This window comes from Hippoglossus stenolepis, chromosome 20, assembly GCF_022539355.2.
Source record: "Hippoglossus stenolepis isolate QCI-W04-F060 chromosome 20, HSTE1.2, whole genome shotgun sequence".
In the NCBI taxonomy this organism is placed as follows: domain Eukaryota; kingdom Metazoa; phylum Chordata; class Actinopteri; order Pleuronectiformes; family Pleuronectidae; genus Hippoglossus; species Hippoglossus stenolepis.
Window position 1 is genome coordinate 18,782,591 of NC_061502.1, and position 22,930 is coordinate 18,805,520.

Below are 22,930 nucleotides of genomic sequence, written 5' to 3' on the forward strand. Positions count from 1 at the left end.
TGTGTTTGTCTAACTGGTTCCTACTCGTCTGTTGCAGTACAAGAGTAAGATCAGCGATGAGATGGACCTGAAGAAGCGGATCCAGTCTCTGGAGGAGTCCATGGAGCTCCACGAGAGGATGAAGAGACAGGCGCTGGCCGAGTTCGAGAGCTACCGCCAGAGGGTGGAGGACATGCAGCTGTGCACCGAGGCTCAGGTAGACGGAGGAATGGTGTCTCTGTGTGTGTCTCTGGTAACCGGCAGCTGTGCTCTGCAGGACGCTGCCGGTCACAGTTGCAGGCAATCAGCCGCTAATGTCTGTGTCTGCGTCCTGCTGCGAGGCCGGAGAGTCGCTCTCTGTCCGCTCCGCCTTTTGTCTTTTTGTCTGGACGCTGCTGTCGTTGTGTTGTAGTGGTGGTGAGACAATGCACAGCTTCTTTCAGCTTGTATCTGGGTAAAATCAGCACAATCACCAGGATGACAGATCGTCCTTTGGCTGAACTGATCAGGGATCAGAGAAAACAGCAGCTTGCTGCGTCGTCTGTGTGATAAACTCCCAGTTGGTGTTTTTAATTTTTTTTGTTTGCTCCCTGTTGCTTTACGTTAATGAATCCGAGGGAACATATGATGTTTTCAGAGTTATTCATCACAGTGGGTCGAACTGGTGAGAAGCTATTTCCAGATTGCTCAGTGACGCAGTTTCATCTGGGAGAAGTAAACATAACCCCCCCACGTCTTAAAGAGACAGATGCATTTACACCTTTTCAAAGCACGTTTACATTTATTCATCTGGCAGATGATTTGTCCAACAATACGTCTGATTATCAGTTCTAATAAGTTTGGTTTTCATTAGGAATTTAATGTTAAAACAGGGAGAAGCATCATGATTGACAGCGGAGACTCACTCGTGATTGGTTGAGCACACGTATCAACGGGAAACGTGCAAGATGGCGTCGTTCGAATCCAGCATATTTTACTTTCGAGTTTTATTCACAGATGATTTTATGTACTGAGGCTGTCTGTGTGTGTCTGTCTGTGTGTGATTCTGTCTGTGTGTGTCTGTCTGTGTGTTGGAGGAGTATCTGTAGCGCTCTTAAGCTCATGGTGTATTAGCCCGATAACACACGTACAGTATTCAAGTCAGACGGTGTGGATTGTGTGACCTTTTCTTTGTGTGTCTGAATGGAGGAGGGTTTCAAATCGATGCAGCAGCTGACAGGTAACAGACAGACGGGTGATATTATTGTGCAGGTTTATACACAGAGAGGGAAGAGGATGTGATTCTGAGTGACACACACACCTCATCAGTCACACCCCCCATCTGCTCTCTCTGACCCTCTGACTTCATTTATCCAGAGTTTAATTTCAGCGTGAGCAAACTGCTTAAGAGCTTCAGGTTACACAAAATTCAAATTCATATTTTTCTATCTGCTGCTGTGGTAAAACGTTTCAGACAGTTCGGCCAAATTAAATTAAAAAAGTGTTTCAAATCTGGTGCTTACAGATGATTAGTATTTGCTGCATCAACTTCAACACATTCAGAAAAACCATCTGGTCCAAGTTGTCAATATTGTTCATCGAGTGGCGCCTGATTGATACTGACAGGCTGCATCAGGGCTCCTCTAGTCATATCCGCACATCGAGTGGTAGCTTACTCACAAACGGTTGGTTTCTGTTTAGTTTGCCTGCTGGTTTTCTGTGCTAAATTAGAGCCGACAGGTCGGAAGCCAGAAGGTCAAATTCCCCCTGAGCCAGTACATCACCACCTGGCCTGGAGCTTTTAAAAAGTTTACCCACCGTGTAAGAAGCCCGCAAATCCATAAATCAATCCCCCTGTTAGCTCAGGCCTTTATTCTCCGTCTCCTCCGGCAGCACACGCAGCGGGTGGTGTCCATGTCCAGGGAGGTGGAGGAGATGCGGCGGTCCTTCGAAGAGAAGCTGCGCACGTTCAGCCAGGCCCAGGCCCAGTTCGAGCAGGAGAAGCAGGCGGCTCAGGAGGAGCTGAAGGGCCAGCACAGGCAGGAGATCCAGGAGCTCCTGCGCAGCCACCAGAGCCACAACGCCAACTACAGCAAAGACCAGGAGAAACTGGGCCAGCTGCACAAGGCTGAGGTAACTGCTGCGAAAGTAGATCAGCTCCCGACGAACACGGCATCGAGCTGCGTCACGACAACGGAGACGAGAAGAGAGTGAGACGACTGATTGTGACAGTCCGCCACGTTCTATCTTGTCCTGCCACAGTTTCAGATTGAAACCCCAAAAAACGGTTTACAATTCTTTCAACAACAAATTTGTTAATTTGGTTTTTCTTCTGTTGCTGCATTGTGAAGCTGTGAGCTGCACGATTTGCCTCATGCTTGCTCGTGCTATCGTCCATAAAGTTATTACCGTCCAAGCAGAGAGTCAGTCCTCTGCTCCTGCTACTTCAACTCTAGAGCAGGTTAAACTTTCGATATACAGCCCAATGCCATTATGTTACAGTGTCTAGAAGTGATGTACACATTTTCTAAACCAGTTTTATCTCTCTTAACAAAACCTCCAAGTCTGTACCGACTGTTTGAAGATGTCCTTCCTGATTTGTTGCAGGTGGACTCTTTGGCGGAGCGGGTGGAGGAGCTCAAACAAGACAAAAAGAGACTGGTGGAGGAGTACGAGGCCAAACTCAGCAAGGTGCTGCACCCACAGTACTGCATTACATTTAAACCCCTATAAAGGAAGTTAATTAATGCATGATGAGGAGTTTATTGTGCACATAATTGGACGATAGGCTTCATGCAGCGTCGTGCAGATATACTGTATCTTCTGAGGACAAGCACAACTTGGATGATAGAATAATATGATGCATTTTTGTCCTGAAGCAGGTGTAAATATATATTTTATCCGTTTAGCTTCTTGCATTTATTGAGGGGAAACCTTGTGACTGCGTTCTAGGGGAATTCGGTCAAGCACAGCAGCATTAATAAGAAGTGGACAAGCTCTGGTGAGCTTTACTGAACATCCTTTAAAAAAGACTGCATTCATTGACACTCTTATGACGACCTTGATGAAAGTGTGTGAGTGTCACGATGTAAATACGACATCTCGAAGCTGTCCAGCCGCCTCACTCACACACAGTGTTGGAGACAGACGGCTTTGTGTTTTATATCTTCCATCAAGCTGTTTGGACGTGTTGTCCCCAGTGATGGATGGTTTCTCACCCGTGTGTCTGTCCCCAGGCTCAGGCCTTTTACGAGCGCGAGCTGGAAGCCATGAAGAGAACGCAGCAGCTGACCGCCGACAACCTGTTGGCATGGAAACGCACCGAGTCCGAGCTGCGGCGGGAGTTCCAGAGTCAGGAGGCGGCTCTTCAGAAGACCCTCGGGAAGCTGCGGGCCGAGCTGGTCAGGGTGACGGAGGAAGCCCGGGAGAACCGGGACAAGTCCCACAAGCTCCACTCGTCTCTCAACACGGCTGAGAGCAGCGTCAAGGTGAGTGTGAACCAATCAGCTGATTCCTCTCGTCACAACAGCAACAGTCAGAGTGACTGGACTTATACTAAAACAGGTTTTATGGACAGTCTACAAAATCTGACCTTTTGGAGCAGATGATAAAATGAAGGTCAAAAACACAAAAAACTAAAAGGTAGTTTATTAATTTTCAATACTGATATATCAGGCAATATGTATATTTACAAAAAAAACATTTGCAATGATTCCTATGATGTTGTTATCAAACTTATGACAAAGAAATGTGATTGAGGCTTAATCATTTTAGACTATAACCATTGACTTAATTGTAAATAACTAAATACAAAGAAAACACAATTTATTTATTGGCTCACTGATGCTTAACAAATACAACCAGATATGTAGAAAATGAAAACATAAATGCATATTTTCTGCATAGTTTACTCCATAAAAAAAAAAGTGTACATGTCGGCAAACAGAAAAAAAACAATGCAAATATCCTGATCAATAAATCAGTCGGGCTCAACTTGAGTAATTAATTATATTTTCATTTGTTACAGATATTCTGTTCAGGCCATAGTGATCATAGGAACCACATCTGAACCTTTTAGATATTACAGAGAAAGCAGCTCTTCCAGGCCACCTTCGGAAAAACATCATTATTCGGACGGAGTCGTTTATTAAGGTTGTTCACACAGAAAGCAAAGGAAATGTTTGCCTTGTGTTGTTTGCACGAGGAAATTGGGACGAAAAGAAAGGACTTGAAGGAAAAATAAGAAAGTCCCGAGTCCATTGATTCCCTTTGATAGCTGCTGTGAGAGAATAAGACGTGTTCGTCTGTTTGTGAGTCCATCTAGATGTTTCTTCTCTGACTCTAATGTACCTGTCGAGGCCACAAAGTCCGAGTCTCATAACAAGCAGCCTCACAGAGCTCGGAAACAACCGTCTGGGAAGATTCACACGGAATCATGTCTCTCCATGCAGCTGCAGCTCCACATCACAGGAGCCACCTCTCAGAGGCTCGATGGGGCTCGAGAGGCTCGAGAGGCTGGAGAGCGGAGCCGTGTTTCACAGCTCGGTCCACAAGCTCTTTCATGGGGTCGTCTTGCTTTTTGATATTTCTTCGCAGTTATCAGACAATTAATAATCGAGTGAGGTTGTTTACATTTGGAAGGAAAGATCAAAAACTAGAATGTCACACACTCATAGATTTCAGTCCCCTAAATATGATAATGGACAAATGGACCGGGGTGAAAACATAACCTCCTCTTGACTAATGTCTTGGTTATAATAATTATAATAATAATAATGATAGAAACAATAATACACTTTTCAAAACAAAGTTGTGTAGTGTCTTTGGAGTGGAACGAGTTGTGTAGTGTCTTTGGAGTAGGAACGAGTTGTGTAGTGTCTTTGGAGTAGAACGAGTTGTGTAGTGTCTTTGGAGAGAACGAGTTGTGTAGTGTCTTTGGAGTAGAACGAGTTGTGTAGTCTCTTGAGTGGAACGAGTTGTGTAGTGTCTTTGGAGTAGAATGAGTTGTGTAGTGTCTTTGGAGTAGAACGAGTTGTGTAGTGTCTTTGGAGTAGAACGAGTTGTGTAGTGTCTTTGGAGTAGAACGAGTTGTGTAGTGTCTTTGGAGTAGAACGAGTTGTGTAGTGTCTTTGGAGTAGAACGAGTTGTGTAGTGTCTTTGGAGTAGAACGAGTTGTGTAGTGTCTTCGGAGTAGAACGAGTTGTGTAGTGTCTTTGGAGTAGAACGAGTTGTGTAGTGTCTTTGGAGTAGAACGAGTTGTGTAGTGTCTTTGGAGTAGAACGAGTTGTGTAGTGTCTTCGGAGTAGAACGAGTTGTGTAGTGTCTTTGGAGTAGAACGAGTTGTGTAGTGTCTTCTTTGGAGTAGAACAGAGTTGTGTAGTGTCTTCGAGTAGAACGAGTTGTGTAGTCTCTGAGGAGAGAACGAGTTGTGTAGTGTCTTCGGAGTAGAACGAGTTGTGTAGTGTCTTTGGAGTAGAACGAGTTGTGTAGTGTCTTCGGAGTAGAACGAGTTGTGTAGTGTCTTTGGAGTAGAACGAGTTGTGTGGTGTCTCGAGTAGAACGAGTTGTGTAGTGTCTTTGGAGTGGAACGAGTTGTGTAGTGTCTTTGGAGTAGAATCCCTTGTGCTCTGGGGGAATCGGTGAAGTGGGTCTGTTTTGTTGTCATGATTCGTGCTGAGGTTTGTTTTAAATTACCGCCCCCTCCTCCCTCCGTGGTGCTGAGATCCAGGTCAGCAGTGGCTGTGATGCTCCTGGAGTTTCGTAATCGTTTCTTTAGTTAAAGGAGCAATTAACTGTAACCCAGATAAAGAAATGACGACAGAGCGGCGGAGCAGAGGAGCTTGAAACCAGCTTCACTTGACAGCTCCTCCAGATTCTCTCGTCTGACGCGAGGCGTGAGACGAGCTATCAGAGCGTAGCAACAATCTGATCTGTGACTGGTTTCATCTTTCGGGAGCTGATATGTTATATTGTTGCCGAGGTAATATCACAATAATCTCTTAATAACAGCCTCAGACACAGAACGTAATCTCATAAACCTTCAACTCCTGCTGAGAGTTCGTCGATGAGAGATACTGGATTTTTATTTCATCCTCAACAATCCCACACAGCAGAAGCTTTCATGTTTTTAGTTTTCTCACCTCAGAACACACCTCACGTCTTGTTTTCCACACTCGCCTGTCGTTGGTAATCTTTTGTTGTGTGATGTCTTTAAGACTTTTTCTTTTCATTCATTTTAAATTAAAAACATTGCACCGAATGAAAACGTTCCCTTGTCCCAGGGGTCGTAATTACTGTGCTCGCACTCTTCATGGGTAGAAGAAGTGACGTCAGATGTGAACTGAGCACCGGTGTGGCTGGTGTCAGGACGTCACAGCTCCCTGCTCCGGTGTTCTCCGTCACGCTCCTTCAGCTCAGGAGTTACACACAATCAAACAATACTTTAATGATCCCCGAAGGGAAATAGCTCTGTTGCAATTTGCAAAGGATGATAAAGCAAGTTGGAAAAACAAAACGAAGCGAGGGCAACAACAGGCTGAACGCACGTAAGTCAGCAGATCTTCACAGAAAAGCAAGTAAATCATTGAGTGGATTGACTGAGACAAATATAACAACGTCTGAATGTTCTGAAGTTTCTGTAGAAATATAAAAGCTCGAGTGAAGTGACGTTTAGTCTTTGGACCTTCACTCTCAGGTAGAAACCTTTCAGTGGGATAAAACAATAAATCACTGCTCTCAGCACCTTTTATATTTAAATGGCAATGAAGGATTCAGCCAGGTCCAATACGAGTGACTGACAGAAGTGTGTGTCTGTGTGTGTGTGTGTGTCTGTGTGTGTTTGAATCTGATTACAGCTGAATCAGAGGTAATGACTAGATGTCTCCAACAATAGAAATCTTCTTTTAGCTCAGATAGATCAGAAGAGATACAGTTAATTAAGATATTTTTAATCCTCTGCAAGAAAAGCTACTGACCCTGTTTGAGAAATGAAAGAATTTAATAAGTCACCGGTTTTTAAAAGAGTAGCATCATCTTCAAACGGAACAAAGGAGATCAACTCTTTAGCCTCTTTAACTTTTGAGGAAATAAGGATGAAAAACATATCTTTACATTATTTACCCTCCACCTCACTACAAGTAACACAATATACTATATAGCCTCGTTCTGACCTCAACCCTCAACCCTGAAACCCGTTTCAAAGAACTCCAACAGATGGTTCCTCACTCTTCAAAATTCAATCCTCCATGCGATGACATCCATGACCGGAGCCCCGCCCCCGACCTGGAGCAAAGTCTTAACGGAAACATGTCTGTGCTTTCTGTGAACTCTCCTCCAAACGATCAATCTCTGTATGGATCTCTTATCTGAACCTGGAGGTCACCATGTGCAGCTCCCTGCCACGGGCTCATCAGGGATATCAGCATACGCACACACACACACACACACTGTAAGACACACACACACACACACACACACACACACACCAGGGCTAATTTGTGTGTGAGTCCTCAGTGGTTATTATCATGCTTAGATTTCATTGTCTTAATTAAGTTTTAGGCAGAACGTTTGATGGGATGGAAAGATGTGGAATTGCCTCTCAAGAGTTCTTTCAGAGTGCTTTATTGGTGTGTGTGTGTGTGTGTGTGTGTGTGTGTGTGTGTGTGTGTGTGTGTGTGTGTGTGTGTGTGTGTGTGTGTGTGTGTGTGTCTGTGTGTGTGTGTGTGTGTGCGCGTGTGTGTGGGCGTGCAAATCCCTCCCTGAAGTCTAGTTCGGATTAATTGAGCAGAAATCAGTATTAACATACATGAGCGTCATTATTGGTAATATGCTGCCAGCGGGTCTCACATTAAACGTCTTAACAACTTGTCAACACTTCAAACTTCATCAGTATCTTATGAAATAATTCACCGTGTTTCCTTCATTCCAGAAGTTGTTTGTTTATATTTACACGTCTCAAGTTCTGCGCGTCTGTTTACAACGTTAACCTTTTCTCTTTCATATTTATTCTACTTCCATTCAATTGTCTCTGTTTCCTAATCTCTCTAAATATGGATGTGTTGCATGTTTTTATTTTAAATCTGTGAGGTTTTGTTGAAACTAAGAGCAGCTATGGAAAGTTGACGACCTTAAAACAAATCAACAACATGTACAGACTAAACTAATATTTAACTCATCAAGTCAAAACCCTAAACTTTGACCGTAACTAGTCTACATACAATTATTTAGTTAACTCTTTTGTTTACAGTGGAAATAGGTCAATTGTGCATTTATTAATAATGTTGTCTGCATCCAGCCGCCATAAAACAACAGTATCCTTAATTTAGACTCATATTTTTGGTCGAATCTCAAATATAACTCCAAAATAAAACTCTGTCTGTGGTCTCCACCAACTCCTGAGGGGAGATGTCTGGTTCCTCAGCTGCTAAAAGCTCAGCTATATGTCCACCAGCGATTCTTCTTCTGCGTGTGTCTGCTGTTTGCTGCCGGGCAGCAGGTGGACACAGTCTCTTCCTCCTGAGAACTGATGCCTGCTGGGGCCGAAAACAATGCTATGAAAGCTGTAAACTTCTGGAGCGTACGGCGGAAAACAATGAGGCGTGGGCCGGCTTCAGGAGATTGTCACATTGTTTTCACATCGGCCATTTTCCATTGTTCCTTCAGACGTATTGATTATAGCACACTAGCAGTTAAAGAGGGGCTACGGCTCATTTTGTTCAGAGGCACCAGGGCTACTTATATGTTGATTGACATTGACATTATGGTTTATTAAATTATAAGTGTTCACAGACCTCTCTCTCCTCTCTGTTCTGCTGTGATTCCTCTGCAGGACTTATCCAGGCAGCTGGATGAGGTGACCCAGAACTCGGAGATTGTGGAAATCCGTCAGAAGGAAGCCGAGTGCGAACTGGAGGCAGCCAGAGACCGAGTTCAGCAGCAAGCCACCGAGATACTGCTCAAAGCCAGTAAGACTCAAACCTCCTCTCTGCTCGAAATGCAATCGAATGCTCGTACGCGTGCTTCCCCTCAGGACACGTCCTGGGTTTGTCGTGCAAACACGTCAAGCAGCTTCCCAGGCACCGCGGCCCCACTGCTGTATATCCACGCTCATGGTATCCCCAGTCCCCGAGAGGCAGAGGAAACATCGTCTCACATCAATTATGCCCAGTTTAAGGTTCACGTTTTGTGTGTTTGCATGTTAGGATGTGATTTAATGTGTCCCGATGTCTCTCCGTCGGTACTTTGCGCAACAATATCGCTTAAGCATTACTGTCGGAAAATGTGTGAGCGATAGCAGCAACCCAGCGCAGAGTTACGTTCGGCCCATTAGCTCCTATGAGCTCGTCGCGCCCCACGAGAATGTTTTATCAGTTTCCTCCGCAGCTGTTTGCATGTGACAGACAAATAACATCCAGCTGGTAACGGAAGCTACGACACAGATCCCGCATTCTTGTTTATTTCTACTTAAAGGGGAACAAATGTTGGTTTTCTGTTGCTGTGGTCGTCTGGAAGTGTTAGTGGTAGACTGTATTCAAGGGAAGTTACAGTGTGGATTGTATTTTTTGTATTTCCACACATCTCCTCTTTATGTCTTATCTAAACCGCATATTTTTTGTTGATCAAGTGGGTTGCAGCTCACTGACAGGCAGACAAAAACAAATCTGGATTACCAGACGCCTGCTGGACGAACACAGATCGCAGATGGCTGCCACTTCACTGTTTGCACCCTTGTCACGTCTCCCGTCACAGGTCAGATCAGCAGCCTGCAGGCCACCCAGATGACTCAGGAGGCGGCCATCAGGGACCTGGACAACGAGCGGAGCCGGCTGAAGGACAAGGTGCTGAGGATAGAGGAAGAGAGGGAGGCACTGCAGAGCCAGAGCCAGGCCCTGGACGACAGGCAGAAACAGCAGATCCAGTCCCTGGAGAAGGTGCGTGTGCTTGCTGCCGGTGTTTAATATTCACATCAGGCTGGAGGTAATGCGTCATGAATAGCCAATAACTCATTAAGAAGCCGCGACTTAACTTTTCTGTGTACTCTGCTCCCGACCCGTTCAGCGGTGTTAAAACACAAGAAGTTATGAGAAATTCGTCCTTTGCGTTAAAAACAGGAAAAACTTCAGAGGAACTTCAGCAAAGTAATTAGGATGCAGGTTCGAGAGAGAGAGATATTAACGCTTCTGTCTTCAGTCACTGTCGTCACCACTGTCTCACCTCAAGCTCCACAGTGAACCCCACAGTCCAGCTTCAGGGATCTGAAGCTGTTCTCACCCCGAGAGGAGAAGCGATTTATTTCTTCAATTCTATTTGGTTTTTCTATTTATTTTCCTTGGGCAACCCTGAGTTTCCTGTGACTTTGCAGAGCCGCTAATCCTCCCGTGTTCTGGTGTGAGGTTTTCAGCCCAAAGCCCGTCTGATCTAAAAGACTTGACATGAATTGTTGATATAATTCAGGTTTTTTTTTTTCATAAAGAACACAAATATTGTGGTGTGGGTATATGATATATATAATATGGATAAAGACTCCCCCCTCACTCTGTCTCTCTTTACAGAGACTAAACCGAGATTAAGTGCGTTTTCTCACTGAGAGTCTGAACCAGGCTTCGTGTCTTTGTCCCATTGTTCACATTTGATCTGGTTTAGTTTTGGTTTCACGTTGTAATTTAGGGACTAAAGAATGTTGTCTTACATACGTACGTCCTGTCGTCCTTTACTCGACTCTGATTGGTTTGTAGACGAGCGTGTGTCTGACGTCAGCGTGTTGTCAGCTTGGTGGAGACTAAGTCTTTCTGTTTGAATTTAAAATAAACAGAAAAATGAACCGGTTCTTGGTTTATTCTGTTGCCACTGTTACATCATTATTGTTTCACGACCAGCGAAATAAAGGTCTTTCATCAGAGGTGAAGAACTAATCCTGCGAGAGGATTCCACTTCTTTGTTTATTGTAAGAAAAACTCCCCCTAAAAAAATGAGACACCGCCTCTCCTGTTCTGTTCAAGGCCCCTTTCACTCCTGGTTTATTGGTTCGGGACGAAACTGAAAAGTTTGAAGGTCCGAACCCGAACAAGGTCGGTGTGAAATCGCCCTCGGAAGAAAAAATCAATCTCATGTGTGCAGCAAATTTTTAAAAAAATGCATCGTCGGCGGAAAAGAGTCAGAGGAAAAAAAATAAATAAATAAATAAACGGACCTGTAATCGTCAAACAGTTTAAAGAGTCAAACCTGTCAATCACGGCTTTTTACGAACTTTGAAGCGAGGCCGCTCCTCGTTTCCAAAACCAAGAAGCTTAAAGGTCAGATGGTTTAAGGAACAGTGCAGTCAGCAGACCAACCGCAGCCCACGGTAAATGTCAAGTGTTGCTGCTTCATGTGTGTGTTCTCATCTATCTCTGACATTTGTGCAGTGTAATCCTCCGGGAGCCGGCCGAGTCCTCCCACCGAGAGACGCTGCTGTGAATTTCAATGTCTTCCCCGAGGATAATAGACGAGCCCGCGCCGCTTAAACTTCCCACCACCTTCCTGTTGCGTCTCCTCGAGCTCCGCCGATTTCTGCTTTAAACGCTTCATTCGCATTCATCCGGCTACTGGTGAAACCATCGATTGGGGATTTCCAACGCTGCCACATTAAAAGAAAAGAACAAACACTTCTGTAGCGGAATGTGTTTTTCGAGTTTTTCGCACTTCGCAGGGATTTTTTTGGCTCGATCGTGCTTGAACGACATTAGCAGAGTATAAAACACTTCAATTATAAGGAAGCTGCGGAAAAGTCATTACATTACTGTGAGTCTTGGTTTTTCCTTCGCTCTCTCCAAATTACAATCAGTCTTTTTCCTTCATTTGCCTTTTTGTGTTCCTCGTCTTCTTCGCCCCACAAGAGGAGGAATTAACCTCCCAGGATGTTTTCAGGGCCCAGTGTCTTTGAGAGGACGTTCGGTTCCCCTCAGGTTCGTTTGGCCATATGATGTCACAGCGGTCTCGCTCGGTCCGACCAGTTTGATGGACGCCTCTTGGGGGATTTCCAAGAACAGGCCTCGGTTTTGGAGGCAACGATTCCAAAACAAACATGAGTGAATCCCCGGTGGCACATTAGTGTTTTTTCATGTTGCTGCCAGCGTCTGATAATGTGCCAGTTACACGCTGGTTTTGTTTTGCGAGTGATGAAGCTAAATAGAAGACAGATTATTGTGCATGTGTTTTAGGCTGCGTTAATTATCTGTGCTGATGAATCAGTGTCACCGTTTTTTTTAGTAAATTTAAGTTTTCACGTCTTTAGTGTTCATTTACAATCCTGCTGTAAAGATTCCAGATTCCAGTAGATAAGGAGACGGTGTATGAAGCAGAAATACAGAAAAATACTTTACGGAGCCTAAAATATCCCTTAACTCTGTCTCTCCTGATGCTGAAGACAACACCAGCTCCATTTAGAGCCGTAATGGCCGCGGGGTCATGTCTGGGGGCTTTCACGGCTCCGTAATCAATAACCCCATTACCATTAACCCCCCCGATGGAACGTGCCCCGGAGGCTTTGTTCAGCGAACTCGTTCCAGTGCTGCAAGGAAAAAAAAAACACATTTGAGAGTGAAATGGTGAGAAAATGGAAAATAGAGACAAAACAGCAGATACAGAGAGACGGAGTGAAGTATTGATTCCTTTGGCTGTCGATCAGTAAACACTGGCAATGTGGCTGCATAATACAGCATGTGGTGTAAATGTCAGCCCGGGCGCTCTCTCTCCCCGTCCGTCAGTGTGTCGTCTCACCTCTGAGCATATTTTAAAACGGACGTGTTTGTGTTTCTGCGTCCGTCAGACCCTGCACGAGGAGAAGACGTCCCACGAGCAGGACATGAGCAACATGCGGGTCCGACACGAGGAGGAGGGCAGCCAGATGAAGGAGAGCCAGACTCGAGCTGTGGAGGAAGTGGCCAAGAAGCACAGAGTGACCCTGGAAACCGCTCTGAACAACGCCGAGAAGGAGAAGAACCGCCTGCTGGCCGTGAGTACACGTGCACACGGCGTACGAGCAGCACACAGAGCTGCTGAGGGGCCCTCTGCTCGACCACGGCTGCTGATGCCAGAGCAGAGATCTGTTGTTTTCTGCGTCCAAAACAAAAGCATCCACGTCTGGAACTGAGATAAACAATGTGCCAGAGGTTTTGCATCAGATGCTCGGTTCTCACCGTGCACAATAAATACAAACCACCACCAGATTAATTTACAGATTGCTGCATCCTTGTGCAATCAGAGTTTATCGCTCAAAGCCGCAGGAAAATGAACGGCTGTATGTTTTTAATTGATCCTGCACCGCGGAGCTCTGGGCTTATCTCGGGCCATAAAGAAGATGGAGGCCCTGGGACGCTTGTTTTTCTGCAGCGTGCTGGAAGGAGTTCACCTCTTTTCAGACACTAGCACAGGTGAAGTAAACGTAGCACGAGTTGGGTTCAGTTTTCATACTCGATAGTGATGAAGTTGGATTTTTCTGATTGAGAAGAAACAGATGGAAGCTTCTGACCGTCAGTGACATATTAACGAACTAAAACTTCCAGTAAAGACTTGATAAAGACAGAAGTTGTGGTTTCCAAATCAAAGATAATATTAATTGCAGTGACTTTGCATATAAGTAGGATCCATCCATCATCCCTGACCTCCACACTGTGACTTTCCCCTTTAGAGGAACAGATCCACTTTCATAGAGTTCAGCAATTTGCACCGTCAGTTTGTTGGAATGAACGCTGATATGAACTAATATGAAATTTAAACGGTGTGATATTCCAGGACACAGTCAAATCACAAGCTGTCACAGCCCTGCAGTCCGTTGACTTTCTGCTTGTTAATAAACCAGTGGTGATTGTGAGTGACACATTTAATGCGGTGTCTGCATGTGCTTTATTTTGATCGACACCACTGATACTGTGTGTTTGTCAAAGTGTCTTGACTCTCACTCCACACGTGTGTAAATATACTACGTGTATTATGACCCCTGTTCTCTAATGTTCAGGCTCATTGATGCTCAGCGTCGGACACGTTCACGGACGGAGCCTTGTGTCCGTACTCTGCGCTCATGTTGTATTTGTGCACGTTTTCTGAAAGCTTATAAAAAACTGATGAAAGCCAGTAATTCAAGCGAGACGACCACAGGACACGACGAAGCAATTGCAACTATGGCGGAAGGTTTTTGAGGAGAGACTTTGCGAGGAGCTGCAGTTCTGTTCTGTGCTTTCCCTACATAGATGGAGCATTGATGAGAGAAGGCAGCCGCACTCGTACACGCCCCCGAAGACAGTGTAAGCTGGTGGAGGGACTTCAACGAGTAACCGGTCACAAGCCGGCGTCTCTAACCTCTGAGCTAATTCCACATCGTTCCCTGACTGACTGCACCATCTGCCACAGCAGCTATTCCCTCTTTTTGCCTTGAGCCTCTGAATTGTAGATTTGCCGTGTCTCTAAAAGCTTTTTTCTCTCTCTCGAGTTTGGCACTCAGGCAATTTGCTATTGAAACACAGGAGATGTCCTCGTCTCTGTTCCCTCTCAGACACTTCCTCTCCATTCAGAAAAACAGGTTCAGTTCCCAGCTTTGCCTGTAAACATAGGTACGGCTATAAAGTCTCATAAAGCCTAAGTTAGATTATTATGCAGATTTTAATGACATTATTAAGGCAAACACATTCTTCTATCCCCTTAATTAATTATAGATGTTAACGTTTACTGTCTCCTGGACTCTGGGCAGTAAAATTCAGCCTTTAAACGTAACTAGAGACCATCTTGTGATGGAATTCCACCTGCCAGTCGGAAATGTGTCCAAGTACCTTCGTATTGTACTTGTGCTTTGGTAAATTGATTTTACAGTGTTCCTATTAAAACCATGGTAGCACTTAAGTCAACCTTTTATTACTAATAATAGGAGAAATATTGTCTAAAACAGACAAACTGTTAATATTGATACTGACGAGCTCTTTACTGCAGAAAAGACACGAGTTGGTGAAACCGATGCTTTTCGCAGCAGTGAAAGACTTTAGCAGAAGAAATACATGTGTTTTATGATATTTACTTATTTATATGTACATTTTATTTGGCTCATTATGAGAAATACCTGTATCCTCTATCAACAAAACCAGAGTCGACATCCAAATCCTAAGTGTGACTCAACAAGCAGCTTCTCTCAAATACTGAATACACGTTTGGAATCTATGATACAGGGTTTTTATGAGGAGGCCCACATTGATATTGAAGTATAAAAATTAATATAACAGTACGAGTGGGCATGACAGGTGACACGGGCTCACATAACTGGAAAAAATTAAAATTGCATCCGCAGAGGATTTCTATAGACTGAAATACATCAAAGGATCTGAAACAATGACTAAGAAGCTGGCAAGCCTCAGAAGGAAGGAGAATGCAAACCCACTGACGCAGGAGCACATTTATATTTGTCACCTATAAATGCCATGTATCCGGGGGGTGATAAATTATCAATGAAAACAAAGTTGCGAGATGTGGCGGCTGACGGGGGTCACGCGTGGAGAGTGAGTCACGCAGGTGGGAAGGGTTAGCGGCCGCTGACGCTCTAAACCTGCTGCGCCTCCTATTCGCACACCTACACTGCAGCTTTGGTGTATCATCAGGAGACAATGGAATGATAATTAGATGAACAGATTTTAGTTTTTAAAGGAGACTTATGATGCTTTTACAGTTTGACTATTCTTTGTGTGTTTTATGTACGTGAAAGTTTCAGACAGAGGCTGAAAAGAGGAGCTGCAGCGATGCACAGATCGAGTGAAGTGATGTTTTCCGCACATTAGAGCTCGTAAACATCGTACAGTAATAACACTAATCAAATATTATGAGCCTGAATATGAGCAGGATACGTCTCCTGAATATGATTTTTTTCCAAATAAAGACAAAATGGCTGCGACTAATTATATTAAGCACCAAAATCAGGGAAATTGAGTCTCGGAAGGTGTTGTGGAGTTTGACATTTAAAAGGCGGAGGGACACTGAGATTAAAATTCACGGCCCCGCTCGTAAACTGGTGACATTTACTGCACATAGAAGTGCAAGTGGGGAGTAAAGTCATCAAAATTAGAGCAAAAAATGATGGGATGGAGAAGGAGCGGAACTCGGGAGCCCAGCGTTTTGTGTGTGTTTCTAAAAGTTCCGCCATAAATATTTCACTGCTACTTACTTAGCACAGTTTGTTGGGCCGGGCTCATACAGGCGGTGTACAGACACTTCTCAGTCCTGAAGATGTGTTAAACCAGAAACAGAAAACCTTTAACTATGGATTCAAATGCAAGAAAATTATTTAACTAAAGCTTTTGCCGGTGTATCAGAATTTCATTATATTGTGAGTTTTTGAGTCTCTATTCGGTATTTGACAGTAAATTAAAAACCTATTTCAATATGATCTCGTCCAAGTCAACAGCATCACAGAGTTCAGCATTAAAAGGTAACAGGGTTGAATAAAACATAATAACCTTGGGTTTCCCTTTACGATATAAATATTTAATATTACATGAAGCATTATTGTTTATATATTGCATTAAATGGTGTTGATTTTTATTAAAATCTTCGTACGCAATAAGTTTCAGCACCATTTCACTGCTAGAGTCACAAAAAATGAGATAATAAACAAAACCCACAGATTAAACACACGACTTCTACTTAAATTATGGAAACTGAAAGTACCCTCTGGACATGTCCATTAAACAACTGTGTTTTCCTTCAGTGCTTTTAACCAAAATATATTGCTTGTATCTCTGAGGACCATTTGTTTAGACATATTTCTTAAACCTTCATTGTTTACATCCATGTTTTCTCTGCGTCTCCTGCATCTTTTAACACCAAATCTCGGTGGAATAGTGTAAAAGCCTTGTCATGAATATTTATTTAGCTGACCACATTGTGTGCATTCGTATATCGAGGCAAACGCTCAAAATCATCACAATTATCATTCAGAACTCTACAAAGGACCTTTAGATGTAGTAACAGGACAGATTCCACAATAACACACATGGAAACAGGACAACGTAGAATTCCGAAGGCACCGAATACCCAAATTCCAGCATCATGACGGTTTTGTGTCTGGTATGAAAAAATGCAGAAAATGCCCCCGAGGATTTGAACGTGGGCCCTGGGACCAGTTTAATGAGCCTGGAGGTCTTGCTGTTCCAAACCGCAGCCCGCTGCTAATTTGGCTGCACGGTCTCACCAGCCTGAAATAGCCCTGTGATGATGCCTGATCTCCAGCGGGTCCCTTATCCCCGGCACACACAGCCATGTGAAAGCAACTGATCAACTATTCCCTTGCATCAAAGTTGCATAATGAGGACTTGTTTTAAATAATATTCTTGCGGAAGACCTGATCAGAGCTGACAGCTACATTAAGAGAGGAGCGTTCGTACATTTCCATAGTTATTAGATATGCATTCCATATGCAGGAGGCCTCGTATATATATATATGCCCTTCTATGATTTCCTCATATTTCCTCCTGCTGAGCTCTGATCTGCACTGTCATTTCTGATTGTTGCTCCTTTCTGTCAGTGTTGCTGCAGAAATGTCCCAATTGTGAAGATTATCAGGGGGGAGGAGGAGGAGGAGGAGGAGGAGGAGGAGGAGGAGGAGGTCGAGCAGCAGCACTCATTCACTCCTCGTTCGTTCTCTGCCGCCTCACTCATCTGCTTTATATCTCTTCCGCAGAATCGCAGGGACGGACGAGTCTTCATCTCTTTTCGTCATCACTCGATTATTTCGTCTGATCTAAGTTTCATCACATCTAGTTAATCATCTTTTCTTTCATCACCTCTGCTCTTTCATCACTTTAAACCGTAATGAGAGTTGTCTGCGAGGAGCCGGGGGTTTGGAATTTAAATGAATCGCTTGGCTCCAGCGCGGTCTCGCCCTCCAAATCGAGCCACAAGGTACGACATGAATCCTGATGTCTCATATTAGGTTCGTCCCCGTGTGACGTCGCTTCCTCATCGACCGTTGACTAGAAGATTCCCTTTGATGTGTCCTTGATGTCATCGGGCTGGCGGAGGTCACCTCACGCAACAATAACGATTTTCGACGTATTCGTTGAATGTATTTTTGATTTAATGATTGAGGCCTTTTAGGAATCTGCGCCAGCGACAGAAGCGTCGTGTTTTTTAGGTCGTTGATCTGATTCTCGTGATCGGATCGACTCGGACCGAACTTTGACGGAAGTTTTATCAAATCCGGCAAAAGAATCCAGTTGGACTCGAGGATGAAGTGATGATTTGGTGGTCGAGGGTCAAACTAACCACACGTCCATCACATTCTTGTGAATTTCAATCCACATGTCCACATGGATGGATGAGCTGATTAGAACGTGGTCTTCAGATGTCCGTTGCTCGACCTAAACACCAAATATGATGAAGTTATGATTAAATGACACCGAATCAATTCAAAATCTTTCCAAATCTACACTGCATAAATGATTCTGGTACAGACGTGGCTGTGAACTTGATTTGACTCGGTGGCCGAGGCACACAGTCCGCGAGGCGCTAACACTCGTACGTTGTTGCATCAGGATTTAGAGACGGCCTTGTGGGTGTTTGAGCTGTTTCTAGTTCTGTGCTACAGCATTTTCACATTCGCTTTTTCTTGTGGTAGTTAGTATTCACTTTAACAGGGACATCCATCATCCTTTGAGGGACACAGGGGGGTTGGTTCCAATCCCATCTAACATTGGCTGAGAGGGGGATACACCCTGAATCGGTCTGCAGTGTATCAGGGCTAATACACATTCACATGTCGTGAGGCATTAAACACAAATTACTGTGATTTTTCATTCTCTCCTCCATTCAGATCAATTCCTGCAAAGCCCCATTCGTTTGTATGGAGCTGTGTCACCGGAGTCGATACCCTGAATGTTTTCTACAGCGTTATACAAACTGCATGCTCCTGTACAGTGAATAATAGTGGAAGATTCCATGTGACATAACAGCCATTTCCCTCGGCCCTAATTGTCCTTGGAAAGTAGCAGCCGTCGCCGCTCAGTGTAACAGAAATCGTTGCCCATTCATCAGCCGCCATAATAAGCTTTATTATGGGAACAATGCGATTCTCTGCTCCCTGTCAAGGACAATGAGATAGTTTGAAGTATTTTTAGGAATTTGTACAGATGAAGGCGGTGAATGTGAAATCAGACAAAGAGGAGAGAGAATGCGGATGTTCAGCGAGACCGAGGTAATAACGCTGGAGCGATTTGAGTTCCTGCTCTCAGAGTTGATGGCTGTTGACCCTCGGAGTTGTTTAACTTTGGTTTAGTGTTGGAATAAATTACTTAATATGAGTTTTATTGTGACTTTAACTCAGTAACAGGGTTAAAGGTGTTAGTGAAGTCATCGCTGTTCTTCAAAATGATCCCTAAAATGCAGTAAAAGGAAAATGGAGCTGCTGTTTGGGCTTGATGATGATTTGTCCCTTTTACCACATGAGTTCTAATCAGGTTATATCAGGATTATGTCCCAGGCGAGTACATGAAGTTACCACAACTTCATTGAGGCCAGCAGATCTTTCTCTTAGCGCTCAGGGTCTCCTGGGACGACCACATTGAAGTGCTGGTGCAGTAATGGGTGGTGGGAAAGATTCGAACCCTTCAAGGTGGGATGCAGAGGTTCCACAGGTCAGTCCCAATGGGGGGCCTCCAATATACTGGGCATGGACACATAGGTAGCAGACGTTTCTCTGAGGCGGCTGTGGATCCGGAGAGGAGGGACCTGGGTGGGGCGGTGCTACCTGAGGACCCAGGATCACTGACTATGTGTCAAGGTGCATCACTAGTCACTAGTTGATGTAAAACTAACCTGGATGACTGAGAATCAGATGTAAAACCACATGAACACCAGTTAAACGTTCCTCGGCTTTCAACAGCTTCACTCTGTGGGAACTCGTTTCACTCGTGTGAGAATTACTGATCGAGGCACTGAACTTCATCATCAACGCTTTCTGGTTTTTCACCGCTCGCTGGTTTTGACGTTGATTTATGTTTGTGGTTTTGTCTCCACAGGAGCTGGAGCAGCAGTTTGAGAGAGAGCGCCTCCAACTGGAGGAGCACAAGACGCTGCTCCGGCAGCAGCTGGACGAGCTGAAGGACGAGCTGACCTCCAAACTCAGCGCGGCCAATGAGGAGGTAGGAGGCCAGAACCTGCAGGTTTACAATGACTGACTCATTGTGCATTCGAATCAAGGAAGTAAAAGCAGTGAAATAACATGAAGGTTGGATCTTTAAAGCCATTATGAGCAGTTAATCCTTGTGCATTGATCTTCTGCTGATGAAGATCACGTTGAGGAACATTGGCAGAAAACACTTGGCGACACTGATGAGTCACAACTCTTAACTTCTTGTTGTGAATGTCACCTCCAGAAGTTAAACCGGAGTCTGAGTCCTGAGCTCCTTACTAATACAGTTTGCCTGACTTGAATAATAATCAGTATTTATTTTTGACAGATGAGGTAAACAGTCATATTAGCGGCTGAACAACGAGGCCGGGGTCACTTCTTAATATGCAGCTCCCGACTTACTTAAAGGACAAGCTAACATCAAATATCACCCTCACTGTGGAACTTAAACTTTCATATCAGTTAGAGCTTTTAACAACCCACAAAACTCTTATTATGTTATTTATAACAATTATCCATATCTCATATTGTTTTTGAATTTGTTGAACAGCTCAGTCCAGATTCAGAAATTCACAAAGCGTGATTAGAGGCTTCTTATTTATTTGTTAGTATCTTTGGTTGAGTATTAAGTCGAATGGGGAAAAATGACCCGTCACAAAAATCCTTATCGTTTTCTCTCTGTAGAGAAATGTTTATAACAATGTGTTTGTTGTTTTTCACTCCCTGTTCCCATTTGCACTGTACTTTTAAAATCCAGGTAAATAAATATCTAATGAATTTAAAAAGGAACCATGTTTCGCCACGTTGGCAAAAAGAACATGAAAGTGACTGAAAGCTTTTTGGATGGAAACTGCATAAACTGCTGATGTGGTTTCAAGGCTGCTGCCACTCTGAGACACGGCCTGAAGTAGAACAGAGCAGAGGCTGTTGATTCTCTCTGTCTCACACCGACCGGTCGTCCGTCTTGTCCTTCACGCAGGTGTCTCGGCTGCAGGGGAAGCTGCAGCAGGGGGAGCAGGACATGGGAACAGCCGAGGGACATATCTCCACCCTGAAGGAGGCGCAGGACAAACTGCTGGAGGAGCTGGACGCCACCAGGGCTCGTCTGAGAGAGACCAGCAACCTGCTGTCCGCGCTGCAGGTCAGCACACACACACAATCACTGAGATCATCTGCACCTGACCTTAAACCGAACCCTGACCATCTTAACTGACCCTTAATTAATGCTTACTCACCCAAAAACCAGGTTTTAATCCCCAAGCAGATCCAGAGGAGTGAGGACCAGACAGAGAAGTGTCCCCACTTCTCTAAAATGTCCTTACTTCTTTGAAACGTCCTTATTTTCAATGTCTAAAAACTGTAATTGGTCCAAAGATGGATGAAGAGAACTAATCATGATATTTTTTTTCTATTCGTTTATAATTTGTTGTCTATAATCGTCTATAAAGAAAAATAACGCCCCCAAGATAATGTCCGACTACTTATTGCTTGTTTATTTTGACCAGTACTCCAACATGGAAATCATTTAATTCACTGAGTCGGTGCAATCAACATCAACCAATTCATGTCCTATTTATCATTTCTTCAGTTCTGCCACACAGACCAGGTTTCTACAGAGCTTTCCGTTGTTTTTGGATTGACTTTGCCAATAACCAGCATTTGAGTTGTCTGAAAGCAATGTCACTCAAAAGGCTCTGACCATTTTTCACGCTACAAAAAATCCCCAAAGTTTTCACAGTTGCCTGCAGAGATGGATTCATGCCAGGGCACGGAAAGAAACAAACTCTGAGCTGCTCAGACTGATGTCAAACTAACACTTTGTCTGTCTGCCTGTCTGTCTCTCTGTCTGTCTGTCTGTCTGTCTGTCTGTCTGTCTCACTGTCTCTCTGTCTGTCTGTCTGTCTGTCTGTCTGTCTGTCTCTCTGTCTGTCTCTCTGTCTGTCTGTCTGTCTGTCTCACTGTCTGTCTGTCTGTCTCTCTGTCTCTCTGTCTGTCTCTCTGTCTCTCCATCAGGGTGAGTTGGAGATCCAGAAGCGTCAGCATGAAGCTAAAATCATCACCACCAAAGAAGAAGAGAAACTGAAGATGGACAAAATGGCTCTGGAGCTGGAGCTGAAATGGACCGAAACACTCAGGTGTGTGTGTGTGTGTCTGTGTGTGTGTGTGTGTGTCTGTGTGTGTGTGTGTGTGTGTCTGTGTGTGTCTGTGTGTGTGTGTCCTTTTAACATAGACAGAGCATGATTAAGAGTGGATTGGAAATTGGAAGTCTTTCTGTTTCCTTAACATTGCTTCTCACACTTATTAGAACACACTCTCACACACACACACACACACACACACACACACACACACACACACACACACACACACACAGAGGTCATACCGACTCACAATATTGCCCATGACAGAGCATTATCCTCGCAGGGCTCTGCAGCAGCTTCAATTCAATCTGGTGTAAAGCTGCCGACTAAACTGTGGTAACATTCACAGAGTTCCTGACCATAACAAACATGGTGGCGGTGGAGGAGGTCGTGATGATGAACCTTTATCTTCAGACGTCTGTGGCTTCTGACCAGTTCTTAAAGTCTCACCTCAAAAAGTTCCCGCGTATCGTTGAAATCTCGTTTCCGCATGAGAACCTATCGTACAGTATGAATGAGTCCATATGGGCCCCACATGTCACAGACACACCTCAAATGAGCGTGTTTTCCCTTAAAGCTCGTAGCAGGAGCAGCAGAGTCCGGCCAATTATCTCACATTTTATCAGGGGACGTCTCTCTTCCTTTGACACTTCGCTTCCTTCGCCGCTTCAACTTCGATCTCTTCTTTCCT

General features: G+C 44.3%; 1 protein-coding gene across 1 annotated transcript in view; it reads left to right on the plus strand.

Annotated features, from left to right (window-relative positions):
* Positions 1-22,930, plus strand: part of fam184ab (family with sequence similarity 184 member Ab) — an 88,056-nt gene that overhangs the window by 36,958 nt on the left and 28,168 nt on the right. Inside the window, 10 exon segments of the mRNA XM_035144701.2 lie at positions 38-196; positions 1,852-2,091; positions 2,566-2,649; positions 3,195-3,446; positions 8,786-8,921; positions 9,706-9,887; positions 12,764-12,949; positions 19,986-20,108; positions 21,078-21,239; positions 22,112-22,233. Coding sequence (XP_035000592.2) covers positions 38-196; positions 1,852-2,091; positions 2,566-2,649; positions 3,195-3,446; positions 8,786-8,921; positions 9,706-9,887; positions 12,764-12,949; positions 19,986-20,108; positions 21,078-21,239; positions 22,112-22,233 — 1,646 coding nt within the window.